General features: G+C 42.7%; 2 protein-coding genes across 2 annotated transcripts; both read left to right on the top strand.

Moving 5' to 3' along the window:
- Nucleotides 1–11,441: 11,441 nt before the first annotated feature.
- LOC149768110 (glutathione S-transferase U18-like) lies at nt 11,442–12,670 on the top strand. The gene is made up of 2 exons (XM_089929695.1): nt 11,442–11,788; nt 12,126–12,670. The coding sequence occupies exons 1-2, from the start codon at nt 11,447–11,449 to the stop codon at nt 12,477–12,479; spliced, it is 696 nt and encodes a 231-aa protein (XP_089785821.1). The 5' UTR covers nt 11,442–11,446; the 3' UTR covers nt 12,480–12,670.
- Nucleotides 12,671–18,393: 5,723 nt separating this feature from the next.
- On the top strand, nt 18,394–19,824 carry LOC103697457 (glutathione S-transferase U18-like). Its single transcript, XM_026801245.4, has 2 exons — nt 18,394–18,797; nt 19,207–19,824. Exons 1-2 carry the CDS (start codon nt 18,474–18,476, stop codon nt 19,582–19,584), a joined length of 702 nt encoding a protein of 233 aa, XP_026657046.3. The 5' UTR covers nt 18,394–18,473; the 3' UTR covers nt 19,585–19,824.
- Nucleotides 19,825–22,331: the final 2,507 nt, after the last annotated feature.

The following is a 22,331-nucleotide window of genomic DNA, read 5'->3' on the forward strand; positions in this document are numbered from 1 at the left end:
CGCGTCTGCAGGATTAGGAGACACCCGCCTCATATGCCCAGGCTCTGGAACGAGTCTTTCCGATGTGGGACTATTGGGCCTCACACCCTTCCCACCATCGGACAAGAGCCGTCCTCGGCTCTGATACCAAATGTCACGCCCCCGCCTCTGCGAGGCACGTGAGGCACCTAGTGCCCACGTGGGGGCCACATGAGGGGGGAACACGGGGCTCCCCTGCCAGATATTGTCCGGTTCTGGGGCTTCACGCAAGCGTCCTTCACCCCTCCCCAGTTTTGTTTTCCACCCAAAATGCGTCTGCAGGATTAGGAGACACCCGCCTCATATGCCCAGGCTCTGGAACGAGTCTTTCCGATGTGGGACTATTGGGCCTCACACCCACATCGGAAAGACTCGTTCCAGAGCCTGGGCATATGAGGCGGGTGTCTCCTAATCCTGCAGACGCGTTTTGGGTGGAAAACAAAACCGGGGAGGGGTGAAGGACGCTTGCGTGAAGCCCCAGAACCGGACAATATCTGGCAGGGGAGCCCCGTGTTCCCCCCTCATGTGGCCCCCACGTGGGCACTAGGTGCCTCACGTGCCTCGCGCAGGCGGGGGCGTGACATTTGGTATCAGAGCCGAGGACGGCTCTTGTCCGATGGTGGGAAGGGTGTGAGGCCCAATAGTCCCACATCGGAAAGACTCGTTCCAGAGCCTGGGCATATGAGGCGGGTGACTCCAAATTCTGCAGACGCGTTTTGGGTGGAAAACAAAACCGGGGAGGGGTGAAGGACGCTTGCGTGAAGCCCCAGAACCGGACAATATCTGGTAGGGGAGCCCCGTGTTCCCCCCTCATGTGGCTCCTACGTGGGCACTAGGTGCCTCTCGTGCCTCGCAGAGGCGGGGGCGTGACATTTGGTATCAGAGCCGAGGACGACTCTTGTCCGATGGTGGGAAGGGTGTGAGGCCCAATAGTCCCACATCGGAAAGACTCGTTCCAGAGCCTGGGCATATGAGGCGGGTGTCTCCTAATCCTGCAGACGTGTTTTGGGTGGAAAACAAAACCGGGGAGGGGTGAAGGACGCTTGCGTGAAGCCCCAGAACCGGACAATATCTGGCAGGGGAGCCCCGCGGTCCCCCCTCATGTGGCCCCCACGTGGGCACTAGGTGCCTCACGTGCCTCGCAGAGGCGGGGGCGTGACAATTTATGACTCTATTTAATTTTGTAAACTCTCATTAACTCTAAAAAAAATAAATGACCATGTTAATATGCTATTAATTTGACTTATGATCCATTTAGTAATATCTTTTATTTTGTAGTCATTAAGTTTACTTATCCAATTTATATTTGTATTTATATTCATACTTTTGATATTCAATTTGTATCCATCTCCGTTCAAAACAAATATGGATATGAATTTTTGTATTCAACCAATATTTGTATCCATACTTGTATATGTCAAATAAAATAGATATGGATATGAATATATTAGTATCCGATTTGATTTCAGTCCTAAATAAAGATATTGGGTCAACTCCCCAAAAGTGAGGTACTTTAATCTAACTCTCTAGGCTGAATGGAATTATTTTACGAAATTTGGGTAAGAACTATCCTGCTCAATAATGGTTTCATCGTTAACTCTTTATTTACCTCTCCATCCTTTCTCCGTTTTATTCAACCTCCATGGCTGGTTGGGCAATTTTATCTATTATTATATAAGATGATCTTATCTCTCTAACCAAATAATATCAGTTTTGTGCCAAATAGAATTATTTTTATAGAATAGGGCAACAACTATCCTACCCAACAATCATGTTGTCCTCGTCCTTTTAATCTTTTCTCTATCTATTCTCTTTGAACCTGTTCAAATTCAAAACGGTCTGTTTGGTCCGCTCAAGTACAAAAGATTTGGGAGGTATTAGCAGAATTTTAGGCTTGATGAATCAAGTTGAATATGAAATTTGAACCCAATCATTAAATGAATTTGACTTGAATTTACATCGGCGTGGCTTGAGCTTGACTCGAGCCCAAAATTTATATAATATACAATATATATTATATATATAAACCACACATGTCTGATTTGGTGACCCAGCCGATATGAACTAAATTAGGTGGTTCACCTGATTAAAGGAAGATCAGGGTGGCTAGGGTTACAACCTCCTCACCTTAATCCACCATCACCAATCTGTTGAGTGGTGAGAGGGCTAGAGGAGCTCCACCTCTATGCCAGTGAACAAGGTGGCCTGAAGGCCTACCCGATCGCCCCAAACTCCTCCAAATTGATGCACCTGTTGTTGTTGCGATCCACCTCCTCCTTCATGAGAGGATCCATGCCACGCCGAGCTAGCACAGGATGGCCTCAAGCTTCTGCTGTATAATTTTGCTTTTGTCGTCGATGTTGAAGACGACGAAGAGGTCAAAGATGGAGTAGGAGGCCAGGAGAGGAGACAAAATTTGTTGGGTACGATAGTGGAGGGTGGTTTATCTACTGGGCAAAGACCGGAGGAGGCGGGGAGGATGGAGTGGGGGTTGGAGTGGAGGCGGGAGGAGGTGGAGTCGTTGTTATTGGAGGAGTTGACGATGAAGGCATTGCTACGAGAGATCGAACAGCACTTCTTCTTCGAAGACTTTTTGGAGGAGCTGAAGAAGGCTCCGATGGAGAGCTTCTTGGATTTTTAGATCTGAGGAGGGAGGGAGGGAGGGAGAAAGATAGAGAGAGAGAGAGAGTTGCATAGGGGAAAATGGGGTTGGGATCGGGGAGGATTAAAAAGGGAGAGTGGTGTGTGTGGGTGTTGCTTGGGACTAGAGGAGCTACTTCGGCCCTTAAGAACTCTGCCTCAATTCTCACTTGATCAGGTTGGCTAGGGTTGTCCCACTCCCAAGCAATATTGATGGACGACTTTTGAAGTTCATTGGCATATGCAGCTCACTTAGTCTAGAAAGCCCAAGATTCGCTTGAAAGCTGATGTACGACTAAGTATCAGACTCGGGTGTGAAAAATAGGCCTGAAGGTTGGATCGGATTGGATTTAGATTTAGCTAATTTTGATTATATCTAGTGCTAAGCTTGGCCCGAATCTGGCCCAACTTGATTGTTGAGTAGGCATCTTTCTCCTTTTTTTTTTATTCAGTCTCCACCGATAGAAAGGCAATTTTGTCAGTATCCATAATAGGTGAGCTCTCTTTACAACAAACAAAAATCAGCTTGGTTCTCCGTGGGACACCTTGTGAGCAAACAAATGCGCAAAATTCTAACCCATGGAGTACATCTACACTTATCCGAATAAAAATAATTTTTTTGAATAAAAGGTATTTGTCCCTTCATGATCATTCCACGATCAGGCATTAGCATAATGGATTAATCTTGCGAATAGTATACGATGCAAAGTGTTCGACTATCCGAACACTATGCCAGATAGAACGCTTTTTATAATTACGATGGAAGTACTTGATGCGACCTATTATAACAAATGATGTTTGACGAAGCGTCACTTTTATATTGGTCGACAAGTACATCAAGAATCTTCTGGGCAAAGCGTACCTCGCTCAGCCCATGGTTTGCAAGTGGGGACTCGATATTTCATCGTTAATGACAAGGAGAGAATCAATAATAAAAAGGGTCGACCATCTAAACCATCGCATACATTCTTGGATTCCACGACTTTGATGGTTGGGGGGATACCACCAGAAGAGAGAGTTGCACTTCTTGAGATATGTGTATTTAATAGATATCGGGGTACAATCTATGGTAATATGAAGCCAAATATTTCATTTAGCTTCTAAATTCATATTAGATAAAATATAATAACTAAGAGCCCAAATTTATCATCTATTAAATAATAAAGTCAACATCAGTTCAAAACATCCACACAAATGCCCAACCTATAATTCTTAATATTTAGACAGTTATTAAGCTACAAATCTATGACCAACTAAAGAATAAAGCTCAGCTATAAGTCACCAAGCTTGTTAGCACGAACTTCCAATTCTGGACCATCCTTTGTCCCCACTGACCTTATTTGTTTGGAGAGAGAAAAAAATAAAATTAGAGATATGTGAGCGACATATCTCAGCAAGTAAAATTTACACTATCTTACTGGATCAAGCATAAGTTTTTTTATTAAAAAAATGATAGTTATTGCAAAAGTAAAGCATTTCATAGTACAATATATTAAATCAAGTCATAAAGCTAATCATGCATGCATAAATCATTAATATTTCATAAATATAGTACTAACTTCATATTGCAAATAAATCATAAATCATTCTTTTGCCATTTAGTACATCATAGTTCAAAATATTGCACCCAGATATTTGTGCTACGGTCACTTTATATCCATGATAGAGCCATGCTTTGTAATCAACAAAGATTCATATTTTGTATGCCAGCTTTATACCCACTGGCAGGGCCGTGTTTCGTATGGATGCTAGCTTTAGGTGCCGATCTTTTCTAATTTACGGGGAGAGTTAACATAACTATCTAAGAGCTTTTACAAAATTTATATCTTTTTTTTATTAAAAACAAACACATAAATAGATAAAAACACTAAATGGAATTATCAGATTCACATTTCATAACAAAAATATTTTCTTTAAATCATTCATGGAGTTATTTTCGTAAATAAGTAAGTTTTTCATTACACATATGTTGATCCATAATTTTAAGAAAAATATGATATCTTCATAAGCAAGTCTGATGTAAGAAAACATGATAATTTGAAATAATAAGGAGTGTAAGATCTACTTATCTCTTTCGCCTTAAATAGTCAAACTTCGTTAGGTGAATCTGCTAAATCTATTTAAAAATATTAAAAATGAAATTAATTTTTATTCAATTACTTGAATGGAATTAAAATAATAAGAAATAGGTACGATGAGCTGGATGATGCCACTCGACGGTTACAAGTGGGTAAGGCCTGGGGTGGCTAATAGGCCTAGGCACCCCAGACCCATTTTACTAAATACAAATCATATTTCGAAATTTAATCCACTAATAGTTATTTTACTAAATAATTTGAAAAATATACTTTGAAGCATTAAGTTACTTACCTCTTCTCGCTTAACCCCTACTTCAGATAGGCGGATTAGGTTCACCTATTTAAATTTAATTAATTTCTTGTTAATTTCAGAGCTAAGCAAAATCCAGAAATAATACTACTGGGCACGACCCAACAGGATCTAGAGTTAGTCCATAATGAACATGGCCCGATAGGGCCCACATCGAACCCGACCCAATAGGGCCCGCATAGATGCGGCCCAATAGGGCCCCCAAGGTTGGCCTCTAATTGATTCATTTATGAAATAAAAATTCATTTCAGGGACCAATATCTAATTATATAGCACCATTCCGTAATAAAAATAAAAAAAAGGACAAAATAAATATAGTTGGAGATCTTTATGTAATAAATATTTCTTATAGGGATCAAATACAAATTACAGAAGATCCTTTTGTGAAATAACATACTGCCAAGGGCTTTTCTACAAAATTTTCCTTTATTGGCCAAATGGGCTCGGGTTCAAGTTCGGGTTTGGGTTCGGGTTTCGGGTTCGAGTTTGGAGTTGAACTGGATTTCGGGTCTGAACTGGGTTTCAGATTTGGGTTTCAAATAGGCCCAAATTGGGCCCATATAGGGTATGGCCCAACTGGTCCTAACCGGGCTGGACTGGGCTCAAGTTGGGCCTGAAATGGACAGGGCCCAATGGGCCCAGTTTGGCCTGTGATGGGCCTCCTCCTTCCCCAAACCCCCCATGGACAGGGGAAGAAGGAGAGACTGAAGGTAAAGAGGGCCGGCGGGGTGGCCGGAGGCCACCCCTCGGTCGACGGCCAGCCGGCCGCCATGGCGGCCGGCGGCCGTTGCGGTGGCTGACGGGGAGGAGAAGCCACCGAGATGATCTCAGTTTGTGGGGCCGAAACAGAGAAGAAAAAAAATCAATCCTTTTGGCAATAGATCAAAGACAAGGAGGAGGGAAACTCACCGGTGGCCGACGGAGGTGGTGGATCTCGGCTAAAGGAGGCTCGATCCGGTGTCAAGCGGCGGTGGCGACGGCACTTTCCGAAGGGGAAGTAGATCCAGAAACAGGGGAAGGCCGCGAGGGGATTCGGACGGTGTTCGACCGGGAGAGCACGCCGGTCATTCAGGAGGCAAGAACAGAGGAAGGAGAGGGAGAGGAGAGGGAGGAGAGGAAGGAGAGGGGCTGGGTGGTGATCTGGGAAGGAAAAGAGGGGTTTTTATCATCCCCTCGTAACGGCTCTCCACCGTGAAAATCGTGGCGGTCGAGCATGATCCGCGGCCGTGATTGGCTGCGGTTTGACCGGAGAGGGGGTGCCGTGGGATGCCCACAACGCCTTGCCCCAATTGTTCCCGGAGGAGCTGGAGAGGATCGCCATCGCGATCCTCTGTCCAGTTCCTCCCATATTAGGATCGGGGCTGAAGTCGGCTGGGGCTGCCGATTTTAGCCCCGCATCTCACATTCTCTCCCCCCCCAAAAAAAATTTCGTCCTTGAAATTTAACATACCTTAGCTTGCAAAAAGGTCCGGATATTTTTCCTTCATCTCGTCCTCCAGTTCCCACATAGCCTCATGTTCTGAGTGATTGCTCCACTAGATCTTAACATAAGGAATCGTGCGCCTCCTCAACACTTATTCCTTTCTATCAACCACACGTATAGGCTACTCAGGATATGTCAAATCTTCTCTAAGTTGTAGGGGAGCCACTTCTATTGGGGGTCATAGAGATTGGTGTGGTACTAGGAATTAAATCAATTGCAGATTCAGTTTCTCTATCTGGTGGCAAGCCAGGGAGATCTTCCGAAAAGACATCAGGGTATTCATTCACTACTCGGATATCTTCCAATTTTTGATCTGATTGTCTAGTATCAACTACAGTGGCAATATATGTCATACTCCCCTTCTTGAGTAGTCGCTTAATTTGCATAGCAGAGACAACTCGAGGGAAAGTATAAGCACCACTACCTATGAAGCTGAATTCAGTGTCTCTAGGGATCTGAAAGTTTACCCGTTTTTTCATGGTAGTTAATGGTAGCAAAGTGTGACGCCAACCAGTCCATACTAAGAATTATATCGAAGTTATGCATATCTATAACTATCAAATCAGCAGTCAAGTCTCTATTTACTATCTAAATCGGACAATTATTGCTGATCTGTTTAGCAATCATCCCACTCCCGACAGGGGTACTAATTTGCAAATCATACTCTAACGGCACACAAGGCAGGTCATGTTTTTGCGCAAATGTAGATGACACAAAGAAATGTGTATCACCAGAATCAATCAATATATGAGCATAAACAGAAGCAACTGGCAAGGTACCTGATGCCACAGTGTTGGATGCCCGAGCATCCTGCTGAGTTAGTGCGTAAATACGACCCTGTGTGTGCGGTCTCCCTCCTGTCTGCTGCTTGGGAGAAGAAGGCTGAGCCGACTGAACCGAAGCAAGAGAAGCTTGCACTTGCTGGGTCCTTGTAGCTTGAGGCCTCTGAACTGATCGAAGGTCCTGTTGAGGACACTCAGCTACCTTATGACCCTGCTGGCCGCATCTGAAGCAGGCGCCGGATAATCGTCGACAATGTTCAATCTTATGCATACCACCACATGCATCACACTTAGGCTTGTCTTGCTGATGCTGAGCAGTCTTCTCATAGAATCCCTGCTCCCCTGATTGCCAGGGTTGGTTATGAGATTTTGCAGTCCTGCTGAAATTCTGTCCACTATGAGTATCATCATCTCTGCTCCTCTTCTTTTGTATTCTATCTTTTGTATCTTGTGTTTTCTTTCAGATAATTTTTAGATTCTTGGCCCTGTCTACCAGATCATCATAGTTTGCTGAGTGTACCACGGCCAAACCTCGACGTAAGTAAGGCTTCAATCCTTCTTCAAATCTCCTCATTCTGGACTCTGCATCCATAATGAGGGTGGCAGCAAACCGAGATAGCCTGTCAAACTCTGCCTCATATTCATCCACGGTCATAGTTTCTTGAGACAGATTTAGAAATTCCCTCTCTAGCTTCCTAAGGCGACTTGAAGGAAAATACTTGGAGTAGAAGGCTGTGCAAAACCTCTGCTAGGTAACTGGCTCATGCTCATGTGCCAATGTGCGCTCCACAGACATCCACCAATGATGAGCTTCGTCCTGAAGCATATAGATAGCAAATCTGACCTTCTCTTCATCAATGCATTCCATTGCCCTGAAGGCTTTCTCCATTTCATCTATCCAAGCTTCAGCCTCTTGAGGACTAGTGGTGCCCTTAAAAGCCGAAGGAGCCATTCTTTTGAATTCTGCTATACTCCTTTGCTCAGGAGGAGCAACATCCTGCTGGACTGGTTGCTGAGGTTGTTGCTTTTGTTGGCGTACTAACTCAATGACCTCCTCGATCAGTTCGAGCACCCAAGTTTGATTTCCGGCAACAGTTTCTGGAGTTGATTGACCCGAGGCCCTAGAGCTATGCGATGCCTCGCCCGTTTGGTTAGTAGGGGCTCTTTCCCGAGAGCCCTCAGCCATCTGATTCAAGCTACGGACACGGCGAGGCGACATTCTCTTTTGGTGAAAATATATAAATGTTATAAATTTATCCAAACACAATAATAATACATAATAGTTAACAAAAACAAATGAACATTATCCTCTTATCTAGTTCCTACCCATCTCTCAACCTTTCCAACGAATTCTAAGAATCCTAAAATTTAGGCTCAAATATGACTATTTCACTTATGGTCCCCAGTGATCTTAAGCTGAGCTTTGATACCACCAAATTTGTTATGCCCCGAGTCTGGAGCGCGGCAGACGCCGCACGCCCGCACGGCGGGCCGCACAAACGTGCAAGGCATCGGAACATATCGGAGCAAATATAGATGTTCAAAACTTATTTAAGGGTTAATCACAGATGCTTAAAATTGACATAAATAATTAAAGTCATTCAAAAGCAGTCTTACAAAATTCCAAAATAATATTTGCTAACATAATTCAAATGTTCAAACTAATCTAACTAAAATGCCAATAACTGAAGAAATCATCGGAAAATCTAACGCACTTCCCAATCCTGTGCAATCAAGCCTCTGGATCTGAAAAACAAAGAAAATAAAATAATGAGCTGCACTAGCCCAGTAAGCAACAAAATACCCCAAAGTGGGGTCAGAGCATATCAGATCAAAATACAGGATAATGTCTGGAATAAATCATAAATAACATCGTTTTACTGTTTTCAAAACTTATTATCATTTTTTCAAAAACTCTGATACCAGAATCTTAATATAATAGGCTACGACCATGTAACCCAGTAGTATGGGTTGCACAGAATGCCAGAAACCACTATTGTTAGTCACCGGTGGCAACGGTGTCCAGAAACCACTATTCTAATCACCGATGGCGCGATGTCGAAGCCGGTTCCTCACAGATTACAAGTCGACAGGTCCAACGTATAATCCCCATTGGCGGGGCCAGAACAGAACAGAACAGTTCATAGCCATGCTGAGAATGCATATATATATATATATAATAGATTTCATAAATTTTTCAGTTATAGTTTACGGATTTCAGAGCATATAACAAAATTTTTAGATGAAATTTAAACATGCCATCCCCATTTTACTAAATACAAATCATATTTCAAAATTTAATCCACTAATAGTTATTTTACTAAATAATTTGAAAAATGCAGTTTGAAGCATTAAGTACTTACCTCTTCTCGTTTAACCCCTACTTCAGATAGGCGGATCAGGTTCACCTGTTTAAATTTAATTAATTTCTTGTTAATTTTAGAGCTAAGCAAAATTTAGAAATATTACTACTGGGCATGGCCCAACAGGGCCCAGAGTTAGTCCATAATGAACATGGCCCGATAGGGCCCACATCGGACATGGCCCAATGGGCCCGCATAGATCCGGCCCAATAAGGCCCTCAAGGTTGGCCTCTAATTGGTTCATTTATGAAATAAAAATTTATTTCAGGGACCAATATCTAATTATATAGCACCATTCCGTAATAAAAATCGAGAAAAAGGACCAAATAAATATAGTCGGGGACCTTTATGTAATAAATCTTTCTTATAGGGATCAAATATAAATTATAGAAGATCATTTTGTGAAATAACATACTGCCAAAGGCTTTTCTGCAAAATTTTCCTTTACTGGCCAAATGGGCTCTGTTCGGGTTCGGGTTCGGGTTCGGGTTTCGGGTTCGAGTTCGGAGTTGAATTGGATTTCGGGTCTGAACTGGGTTTCGGATTTTGGGTTTCGGATTTGGGTTTCAAATAGACCCAATTGGGCCCATATAAGGTATGGCCCAACTGGGCCTAACTGGGCTAGACTAGGCCCAAGTTGGGCCTAAAATGGATAGGGCCCAACGGGCCCAGTTTGGCCCGTGATGGGCCTCCTCCTTCCCCAAACCTCCCATGGACAGGGGAAGAAGGAGAGACGGAAGGGAAAGAGGGCCGGCGGGGTGGCTGGTCTGGGTGGCCGGAGGCCACCCCTCGGTTGCGGTGGCTGACGAGGAGGAGAAGCAACCGAGATGATCTCGGTTTGTGGGGCCGAAACAGAGGAGAAAAAAATCAATCTTTTGGCAATAGATCGAAGACAAGGAGGAGGGAAACTCACCGGCGGTCGACGGAGGTGGTGGATCTCGGCCAAGGGAGGCTCGATCCGGTGTCAAGCGGCAGTGGCGACGACACTTTCCGAAGGGGAAGTAGATCCAGAAATAGGGGAAGGCCGTGAAGGGATTCGGACGGTGCTCAGCTGGAAGAGCACGCCGGTCACTCGGGAGGCAAGAACAGAGAAAGGAGAGGGAGGAGAGGAAGAAGAGGGGCTCGGTGGTGATCTGGGAAGGAAAAGAGGGGTTTTTATCATCCCCTCGTAATGACTCTCTGCCGCGAAAATCGGGGCGGTCGAGCGTGATCCATGGCCGTGATTGGCCGCGATTTGACCCGGGGGGGTGCCGCAGGATGCCTGCGGCGCCTTGCCCCAATTGTTCCCGGAAGAGCCGAAGAGGATCGCCATGCCCCAATTGTTCCCGGAGGAGCTGAAGAGGATTGCCATTGCGATCCTCTGTCCGGTTCCTCCGCCCCGTATTTCACACTTTTGTTCTTCCATTCTTTTTCTGCTTTTGTGCATGGTACTCCGAACTCGGTCCACGGTCGTTGGAAGAACAAATTGGCCTTGGACGCCACCAGTAACGCAGAACAAGGACCTGAAGGAAGCTAGGAAAATTAAGCAGCCAGAGCCTTGATCTCAGCGCTTACGTTGTCTAAGAAGTCCTGCCAATAGAGGCCAAAAACTTGTCATCAGCTCCCCAAGTGCATTCCCATCAAAAACCGAGGGCAGCAGCTTTGACCTTTTTGGCAGCACGAGCCCATTAGCCATCAGATACTCGAAACTGTCGCCGCCAATTTAGAAAATACTCGGCCTGTTGCACTCCATCTCGTCCATGTAGTCTAGATCAGATGAGGCCTGCAATCGCATGATTTTGGAGAGAATGGCAGCAGCTGGAGAGGAGGTGAAGTTGGTGGGTAGTTGGCGAAGCCCCTTTGTGGTCAGGGTGGGGATCGCCCTCCACCTCAAGGGGGTGGGCTACGAGCTCTTGCAAGAGGAGTTCGGGAAAAAGAGCGAGCTCCTCCTCAAGTCCAATCCCGTCTACAAGAAGATGCCCGTCCTCATCCATAATGGCAAGCCCATTTGCGAGTCCATGATCATCGTCGAGTACGTCGACGAGGTATGGGCCAGTGCAGGGCCTTCCATCCTCCCCGCCGACCCCTATGAGCGCGCCATCGCTCGCTTCTGGGCTGCATACGTCGACGACAAGGTACAACCGATCAAAGCTAATTTTGTAGTTTTTACGAAAAGCCAAAAAATTTGCCTGCTTCATTTGACAGCATGCCGTGCAAGTTCCTCGTCACATGTAGATTTTCCTTTGCTGTTAATTTTGGGCGAAATTGTGTGGATTTTCTTTCTATCCTAGTTTTGGTACAATAGGTGAATTGATATATGCTCTCATAGATAGCAAGGAGTCCGGACTAGCAATATTACAGGATATTCAAAGATTTTGTAGTAAAGTTTTTAAATCTGACCAGCAAAACGTATTTTATTACTATAGTGGATACAAATAAATATAATTTTTCATGTTTCTTGCTTTGTCATAGCTTCCATCGGCAGTCCGGATCGTGAGAGGAAGGCTTGAAGGGAGCAAGGAACAAGCAATAGAACAAATATTCACCACCGTCCAACTGCTGGAAGATGTTTTCACGAAATGTTGCAGAGGGAAAAGCTTCTTCGGCGGGGAGACTATTGGCTACATTGATATCGCCTTTGGTAGCTGGTTGGGGTGGCTGAAGGCAGTTGAGAAGATGGTCGGCATTAAATTTTTTGACGGAGAAAAGTTACCTCTTTTGGTTGGATGGGCGGAGCGTTTCTGTTCCAACGATGCCGTGGTCAATATTATGCCCCAGGTCGATATGTTGATAGAATTCAGCAAGGTTCTTCAAAAAAAGAATTGATCATGGTTCTAGCAGCCGTATATGCGATCCTGCAGAAAGCACTGCTCTGTTTTATTTAGTGGGAAAGTTTGTGCCCTGACAAAAACAAAGACAGCTACCAATTACATGTTATCTCTGTTCTTTTGATGTAGCTGGGAGAAGCAATTCGCTTCCTCCAATACTTTCAAAAAAAAAAAACAAAGTTTCCATTAGCATAATGAGCTCTGCTAGTTTGACATGATCTGCTAGACCTCTACATCTATATGTATGCTTCTGTCTATATTTTATTTTATCATGTTTTTGTCTACAGGTAGCAAAACGAGAAAGGCCCACATAATTCAACAGAACTATGCCACATAATTCAGCATTTCGATAGATTGATAGTTTTGTGATGGAGAAGTTCACAAGAATCTTTCTTAAGAATCACTTCGTGCTTCAAAAATTGGATCGGTCATGAGCTTGCAAGAAGTTGTTAGGTGATAGGCCCAGGAAACGCCTCCAACAAAAAAAATGAACTCCAATTTCTCTAAAATATTTACATGATTAAGAGATTTTTTGTATTAATTTAGCTTGAAGATTGGGTGCCATAAGTTGCAGAACAATTTTTTTCTTTAGGCTATGTTTAGTTTGATCCATATGGATATGAATATATTAGTATCCAATTCGATTTCAGTCCTAAATTAAGATATATGGTCAACACCCAAAAGGCGAGGTACTTTAATCTAACTCTCTAAGCCGAATGGAATTACTTTACGAAGTTGGGTAAGAACTATCTTGCTCAATAACTGTTTCGTCCTTTTTTTTTTTATTTCGCTCTCCATTCTATCTCATTTTCATTCAACCTCCCTAGCTAGAAGGGCAATTTTATCCATTATTATATAAGATGAACTTATCCCTCTAACCAAATAATATTAGTTTTGTGCCAAATAGAATTATTCTTATAGAATAGGGCAAACTATCCCACCCAACAATCATGTTGTCCTCATCCTTTTAATCTCCTCTCTAACTATTCTCTTTGGACCTATTCAAATGCAAAACAGTTTTCCCAAGCACAAAAAATTTCGAAGGTATCTCAAGAATTGTAAGCTCGATGAATCAAGTCGGATCTGAAATTTGAATATGTTCATTAAATAGATTGGACTCAGATTTATATCGGCTTAGCTCGAGTCTAAATCGAGCCTAAAATTTATATAATATAAAATATATAATATATATATATATATATATATATATATATATATATATATATATATATATATATATATATATATATATATATATATATATATATATATATATATATATATATATATATATAAACCACCTATGCCTGGTTTGGTGACCCAACCGATTTGAACTAAATTAGGTGGTTCACTTGATTAAAGGAAGATTGAGGCGCCTAGGATTATAGCCTCCTCACCTCCTCGCCTTGATCCACCATCACCAATCTGCAAAGTGGGGAGAGGAGTACTAGAGGAGCTCCGCCTCTATGCCAATGAACTGTGGCCTGAAGGCCCACCCGATTGCCCCAAACTGATGTACCTGTTACCGTTGCGATCCACCACCTCCTTCATGGGAGGATCCATGACACGCCGAGCTACCATAAGATGGCCTCGAGCTCTTGCTGCATAATCTTTCTATCGCTGCTACGGTTGAAGACAGAGAAGAGGTCGGAGATGGAGTAGTAGGTCGGGAGAGAAGATAATACGATAATGGAGGGTGGTTTATCTACTGGGCAGAGACCGGAGGAGGCGAGGAGGATGGAGTGGGGGCTGGAGTGGAGGCATTGCTACGAGAGATCGAGCAGCACTTCTTCTTCGAAGACTTTTTGGAAGAGCTGAAGAAGGCTCCTATGCAGAGCTACTTGGATTTTTAGATCCGGAGAGGGAGGGAGGGAGAAAGATGGGGGGGGGGGAGAGAGAGAGTTGCAGAAGAAAAATGGGGTTGGGATCAGGGAGGATTAAAAATAATAAAGTCAACATCAGTTCAAAACATCCACACAAATACCCAACATATAATTCTTAATATTTAGACAGTTATTAAGCTACAAATCTATGACCAACTAAAGAAATAATTCTCAGCTACAAGTCACCAAGCTTGCTAGCACGAACTCCCAATCCTGGACCATCCTTTGTCCCCACTGACCTTATTTGTTTGGAGAGAGAAAAAATAAAAATAGAGATACGTGAGCGACATATCTCAGCAAGTAAAATTTACACTATCTTACTGGATCAAGCGTAAGTTTATTTATTTAAAAAAATAATAGTTATTGCAAAAATAAAGTATTTCATAGTACAATATATTAAATCAAGTCATAAAGCTAATCATGTATGCATAAATCATTAATATTTCATAAATATGGTTCTAACTTCATATTGCAAATAAATCATAAATCATTCTTCTTCCATTTAGCATATCATAGTTCAAAATATTGCGCACAAATATTTGTACTACGGTCACTTTATATCCATGATAGGGCCATGCTTTGTAATCAATAAAGATTCATATTTTGTATGCCAGCTTTATATCCACTGGCAGGGCCGTGTTTTGTATGGATGCTAGCTTCGGATGTCGATCTTTTCTAATTTATGAGAAGAGTTATACATAACTGTTGTGGTTCAAATTTGGCCCGAGGGTGACCATGTCGGTGGAGTCGAGGGAGCCGCTGGTTGTTGGAAGGAGAAGACAGGAGCCACCTCCTGTGCGACGGCCGTGGACCTACACAAAGCCTCACCACTGTTTCCGGTGAGGGCCCTCCGACGATCAAGTTAGAGTGGGATAAATTTGGTCCAGCCAAAAGTTCCTTAGAAGTTACCTGACCGAGCTATTTATAGTTCTCGTGGAGAGGCCCAGATGGTAGAGACATTGTCAGCTCTCATCATGAGGGGGCATGCCTCTAAGTCGGATGGCGCGCAGCTTAGGCTGGTTGGTGGCGTGTAGTACCATCCGTTCTTGAAAACGGTAGGATGTTGACAGCCATAGCAGGGTATGGCCAGAGTAGTCAAGGTGCCGTCTGACTATTGAAGGCCGGCTATGTAGACGTGGACGGTAATATTGTAACGACGACCACGTAGGTGGGCGTAGGCGCGCACATGGGTGCGGTCGTTGGCGAGGCTGAGCTCGTTAAAAGGTCGCATCATGTATTCGACGAGGTCGGCTTAATGGGTGCTGAGAGTAGCTCGGCTTTCCAGGTTCCGAGATGTGCTCGGTGGAGCCCCCCGAGCTCGAAAATCGGGGCGTACTACTGAGGTGGGCGTCCCGAGCTTGGTCGGGGCGGGTCAGTGAATATTGGAGGCACCCCAAACTTGGTTGGGAGAGTCGGCGATTATCTGAAGTTGGTGGAGCTTTTAGCGGAGTCCCGAAGTCGAGCTGACTCTGGGCCGAAGTGAGGATTCAACAGGTTGGTGTTGATGTTTATTGGACCGAAACTGGACGGCCTTTTAGTTGTGGGCTAGACGATCCATTTTGCCCCCCATCAACAACTATCTAAGAACTTTTAGAAAATTTATATCTTTTTTTAACAAAAATACATAAATAGATAAAAAGACTAAATGGAATGATCAGATTCATATTTCATAACAAAAATATTTTCTTTAAATCATTCATGGAGTTATTTTCATAAATAAATAAGTTTTCATTACACATATATTGATCCATAATTTTAAGCAAAATATGACATCTTCATAAGCAAGACTGATGCAAGAAAACATGATAAATTGAAATAATAAGGAGTGTAAGATCTACTTATCTCTTTCGCTTTAAATCGGCAAACTTCGTTAGGTAAATCTTGCTAAATCTATTTAAAAATATTACAAGTGAAATTAATTTTTATTCAATTACTTGAATGTAATTAAAATAATAAGGAATAGGTACGAAGAGCTGGATGATGCCATTCGACGGTTACAAGTGGGCAAGGCCTGGGTGATCGGAACAATGAATCGTGGGGCACGACTCAATGAGGGTCAAGGTCGTTCAATAGGTTTCGTCATCAATGGGTTTAGGGACATTTAACAGGCCAGAATGACCGGTCTGGTAGCAACCTGGGCTCGAGGACAGTTTAAGGCTTCTTTATGGAAGTCAACCTCGGTCCATAGGATAGGAAGGTGGGACTCTTTCCTGAGGTTTGTAGGACTTTTAGAGAGAGAAAGTGGGAGATGAGAGAGAAATAAGTGAGATAATGAGAGGGATGGGCTCTCTCCCCTCCTCTTCTTCTTCTTCCTTCGTAAGCAAGGGAAGGAAGTGGGTGGATTGGTGGCTGCTGTGGCCGTGGTTCGGGGAGGTCGTAGCCGGAGGCAAAGGTGGAAAGCTGTGAGTGGCCGGCGATGGTCGGCAGGAACGGCTGTGCTTTGCCAAAATAGAGAAAGGAAAGAAGAGGGGCAGTGCCCCTAGCTGCCTCGGGGGCTGCCCTCTCGGCCCAAGGAAGCATCAACGGGGGACGAGAAACTCACCGGTCACGAATGGAAGCGAAGGACTTCGGCCAGCGGTGGCGATTTCCAATGGATTCTGGTGAGAAAAGAGGTGATGGCTCTTTGAACAGGGGAGGCATGCAACTTAGATCTAAAGAAAGAAGCAAGGGGGTTTTAGGTGGCGGCAGTTGACCGAGGCGGCATGCCGGATACGGGAGAAGTGGAAGAGGAAGAGAAGAAGCCCGATGGTGGATCAAGCAGAGGGAAGAGGGAGGATTTATAGAGGATTTTGGGAGGGATAAGCTCGACTGTCGCTGCATCTGTCCACAGAACTTGGTGGTCGTTGTGCATGACTGCAACGGCCGTTCAACGGCCCCGCGGAGTCCACAACATCCACGATTACTGTGGCTTATTGGCTCAACGAAAGAGAGGGGGCGGAAGCAGAGCATCACGATTGTATCCTCTCTTTCGATGATCTTCTTCTTCTTCTTCTTCTCTCTCTCTCTCCCTTTGTTGAATTTTTTGGATAGAATTGAGTTGCGCCTGCGGACTTTGATCCAAAGCCGGCCCAATTTGGGCCGGTTCTCACATCATTTGCTATGCTGAAACTAAATGATTTTTTTGGATAAGCAATCCACTAGATGCAGCTTAGAGAGCGGAAGAGGAAACATATATCATGTTGAGTCATATGTTCAAGCCACCTACTTCCTATAACTCAATAGCCGTGTCCTCAAACAAAGCATGTCCGCGAGTTCTTCCAGTGCGGTTTGGTTTCCTATTTGTTCTATTTGAGTTTTGCTCAGTTTTGTATAATTGGAGATTAGTTACCTATTTTTATTCCCTTGCGGTCCCTATCTTCGATCTCTTTTCATTCTTCCTTCTCATTTCATTATCTCAGCGAAATGATCAGTGAACTTTGATCACTATTTCCCTCGACAATTATTGTTGACATTTTGTACTAGAAAATTTTAATTTTTAATACCTTTTAGTATCTTTTTTGTCCATCTAGAACTATATAATATTTTTAAGAGAAAAATTGAAATGTATTTTTTTTTACTATTTGGAGGGGCTAATATCCTTTTTTATGACCCCTATCTTCATACAGTCACACCATCCAGAGGGAACGACTCTGATTGAAATCTAACACACGTCCCTGGCTCAAGTGATAAGGAATCATACCATCTGAATGGAGTTGCGAGTTCCATCAACTAATATCTTTTTAATTAGCTTGGCTTCAGAAGAAAGGCATTGGACTTATTAATGCAGAGATCTTAGATCTTGAAAAAGAAAGCTTTAGACCATCGCGCCTCCCACGAAGTTAGCGGCAAATTCTGGCAAACAAAATAAAGATAGGTCAAAACTCAAACTTTGATTCCACAACTTGAGCTCCAAGCTACAAGCCTACAACTTGAGCTCCAAGCACAAGGAGGAACACACTGCCCGTAATAGTCTCCTTCCAAATCTTAGAGTAGTATCCCGTCACGGGTGACGCTTGTCCAAACCTGCTCCCTTCACCTCTATATATACTCACATCTAAAGCAGCTTCTAACCCACACCTACTATCAAATATTTTCCTTCGTTCCTACTTTCGAGAGAACATACGGAGAGAATGGCAGGAGGTCAGGAATTGAAGTTGTTGGGGTTGTGGGCGAGCCCATTTGTGTTGAGGGCAGGAATTGCTCTAAACCTCAAGGGGGTGGGCTACGAGTTCTTGGAGGAGGTGCCGGGGACTAAGAGCGAGCTCCTCCTTAGGTCCAACCCTGTCTACAAGAAGATGCCTGTCCTCATCCACAACGGCAAGCCCATCTGCGAGTCCATGATCATCGTTCAGTATATCGACGAGGTCTGGGCCGCAGCGGGACCTTCCATCCTGCCCTCTGATCCCTATGACCGTGCCATTGCTCGCTTTTGGGCCGTCTACATAGATGACAAGGTATACCGAATTACTTCTCTGCCTTTCTTACAGATCGTTCAGGAGTATTTCGCTTTTGGGTAGTTTTTAACTTCCAGACATAGATTTCACCTTTATCTTGGTTGGGTTGTGTCTAAACTCTAAACATAAATCGGTTGGGACATTTTTCTCTCTCTCTGTCAAGCACGTCAGGATGGTTGGGTATTACTTTATCACTCATCCCATATTTCCTAACTTTAGGTGTGCGTCTGATCTAACTCGGGCTTGTATCCCGGTTCTTTTACCCATCCCAATTGCAGTTGACTCTTACTGGGCTTACTCCAAGCAACCTAACCATCTATGAACCCAATGAAGCGAAATAGAGAACTTGAGTTCATTATGTAAGACTAACGAGCCATGTTTTTTTTTCTGTTGTTACCTTCCGTCTCAGTGGTTCCCTGCTCTGATGAAAATCATAACAGCAAAGGCTGATGACGAAGAGACGGCCGAAGCAAGAGAGCAAGTGATTGCGGGACTCCAGTTGTTGGAAGAGGCTTTCGAGAAATGCTCCAAAGGCAAGGACTTCTTTGGCGGGGAAAGTGTTGGCTACATTGATATTGCGTTTGGGTGCTACTGTGGGTGGCTCAAGGCAGCGGAAAAGATGGCCGGCATCAAACTACTACACAAGGAAAAGACACCTCTCTTGATGGGATGGGCAGCACGTTTCTGTTCGGCCGATGCCGTGAAGGAGTTGATGCCGGAGGTCGACAAGCTGGTCGAGGTCGGCAACATGCTTCGGGCCAGGCAGAATGCTGCTGCCACCAACTGAAAGCCTTCGACTTCAGGAAGGCGGTTTTGGTGGCATAAACGCTTCTAATTCGGATAAATATTTGTGGGGATGATAGGGAAAAAGAGGAATAATAAGACGAACCAGAGTGTTGCGTCTGAAATGTCTTTCTTGAGAATGTAGTGTAAAATGTCTTATGGTTTGTTAGAGTCGAGGGCTTTGCTAGCTTTGTTGGCAGCATTTGAAATTGGTGGTTTTATACATGAGATTTCCTTTCTGTTCTATTTTTCTGCTGTGGATGAAGGAACATAACCCCACAATGGCGTGGTCTCGATTAGCAGCTTTATAGTGGTACTGGTGCTTCTTTGAGATTTTGATATGCAAGCATTCATGCATGAGAGAACGCATAAATGAACAACTCCTTGACCAAAAATTAAAATCATGTCTGCCAAGACCCAGAAGACAGTTAATTTGCGCTTCTATTGCGTTACATCGTCCATTTAGAAACTCATTTATTATGTTCTTTTCTTGGTCAAGTGATTGACGGGGCTAGATTGAAGAATTATGGCCATCATACCATGATTTTATAAACGTTGTGGCCGGTCGAGCAAACAGGGCTATATTCTAGAGGTTGCACCCTTCCTCTAACAGAAGCTAGGTTCTCCATTTAAATAGAGATGGATACTTTTCTTGGTGTCTGTTATGTGTTATTGTTCATATAAAATAATCGACGGTGCTCTCATCATGAAAAGAAAATCTTAAAGGATAAAAACAACAATTTTGCTAAAGTTGCGATGTCGGTCATCTTGTCAATACCAAGATGAAGTAAGATCGCCGTTTGTCTAGCCTAAGATAAAAGACAGGAAAACTTAAACTGAGTTATCCATTTATATCAATTTATGTCAGTCAATACTATATCTATTTTGCAATTTTTTGAGAAAAATCTATTTACAATTTGATTTAGTGATCCTACCTTTGGTTGCTAAGCTAAGTTTGATCTCGAATAGCTTACAAGCAACAAAAACCGGCAGAGGCTGGTGATATCGTTATAGGTGTTCTGCAAAGGAATGAATGGAGCCTTTAAGGCTACCAATTACAACAAAGCAAGCTTCTACAGTTCTACCTAAGAAAACTACCATAAAAAGAAAAATGACACCGTGAACATTTTACACCTAATGCACCCTAAGTGCGAGAACCTAAGCATCATATGGTATATTAAGGTTGAAACGATTATACCATTGTCCTCAGCCTAAGAATTAAAGGTCTTTTTTGCATTTAATTGTGTTTTTATGCATAATAGAACCACTAAATTGGATGATTTAACAGTTTGTATTGGTATATTATCAGGATGATCACTTTAAAATGCAACTATTTTGCTAATTATAGGACTCGATCCTTAAGCGCTATGCTACTTTGCATGACCTAAAATAGTGAGTTCTCATTTAAAAATTTGAATGGTGATATTTTTTTCTTTTTAAATGAATACAACTATTATCGCAATCTCGCCGGTCATTTTTTCAACATAAGATTCAGACATAATGTTCTTTTTTCTCCAATAATAGTCATCGTATATGTAGTATTATTATGTTAGGAAGGTGGTTGTGCAATCCCCTTTCATTTCTTAATAACATGGTTGATGGATTCATGTTGTTTTATTAAAATGGGCTGTTATGTAACAAGAATAAAAATTGTTATTTCGCATATTTATTATTTATCTAAGTAAAATATTTTTTAATCAAAATCTCTAATATTTGGAAAAATTAATTTCCTGAGAATAAATGGTGATAGTTTTTGAGAGAAAATTAAATAGTGACATAATAAGAATACTAATATCTTTTTTTTTAATAGAAGATGTCTTTTTTCTGCATATCATTTCTTGCTATAAACAATTTATAATGGTTGTTAACTTGTTTTGTTTCTATAAAAGAAGATTAGGAGGGGCTAATCCTTTTCTCTCTATCCTATACCTTCCTCACCTATGGAGAGCTAACTACATACAACATCATCATTTTTTGCTATAAATTGCTTATAGTAGTTGCTAACTTGTTATTTTTCTATTAAAAGAAAACCAGGAGGAGCTAATTCCTTTCCTTTTCAACCCTATATCTGCCCCACTCTCGAGTTGACAACACCTGTAAGTACTGACTGAACCCTGCCTCTCTTGTTTAGGTGGCAAAGAGTGATACCAACTAAGCATATGCTCATGGTTGCTTTTGTATTATTCAAACTTTTGTAGTATCCATTGCTCTAATTCTTAGTGGTTATTGTTGTAGTTGATGATGGTTTTTGAAGAACGACCTTTTGAATTAGAAAAGTTTCATCTAAATGGTACAACTTTTTAGTCCGAATATGAGGGTACAAAAGCAAGCTAGAACTAGCTAGGACTAGAATTCGATTTTTCGATTGCTAACGAGATGGTTATTCATGTTAGTGTGCAAACTGGTTCGGAAATTGACTTGTTATATTTTTTACACATTTTCAAATGGTAAAACGGCTGTAGGGGATGGCAGCTTGTTTCTGTAACAAGGGAGGGTTCATCTCAGCTAGCTATCAGCTATGCTTGAAGAAACCATGGATGGGGGCACTTTTTTTTTCCTTTTACATAAAAAAAAGAATCTTTAAAGTTATTTTCTTTTTGTTTTTTTGAATGAAAAGGAGGCTGGAAATGCCATCTAAATTTATTAAAAAGGAAGAAACAGAAACTATTTACATGATATTCGATTGCCTAAGCAATCAACAGGCAATTACAAGCAAAAGTTCAGCAAATCAAGAATAGCAAGGCCCAGGAA

Source organism: Phoenix dactylifera, chromosome 3, assembly GCF_051530095.1.
Source record: "Phoenix dactylifera cultivar Ajwa chromosome 3, Ajwa_hap1_PhDact_Kaust_v1.1, whole genome shotgun sequence".
NCBI classification, from domain to species: domain Eukaryota; kingdom Viridiplantae; phylum Streptophyta; class Magnoliopsida; order Arecales; family Arecaceae; genus Phoenix; species Phoenix dactylifera.

What these genes read in the sequence shown, in the direction of transcription:
- LOC103697457 (XM_026801245.4), top strand. Translation starts at nt 18,474, where the DNA reads ATGGCAGGAGGTCAGGAATTGAAGTTGTTGGGGTTGTGGGCGAGCCCA. An exon ending in CCGTCTACATAGATGACAAG is followed by an intron (nt 18,798 to 19,206) that starts GTATACCGAATT and finishes CTTCCGTCTCAG; the next exon opens with TGGTTCCCTGCTCTGATGAA.
- LOC149768110 (XM_089929695.1), top strand. Translation starts at nt 11,447, where the DNA reads ATGATTTTGGAGAGAATGGCAGCAGCTGGAGAGGAGGTGAAGTTGGTG. An exon ending in CTGCATACGTCGACGACAAG is followed by an intron (nt 11,789 to 12,125) that starts GTACAACCGATC and finishes GCTTTGTCATAG; the next exon opens with CTTCCATCGGCAGTCCGGAT.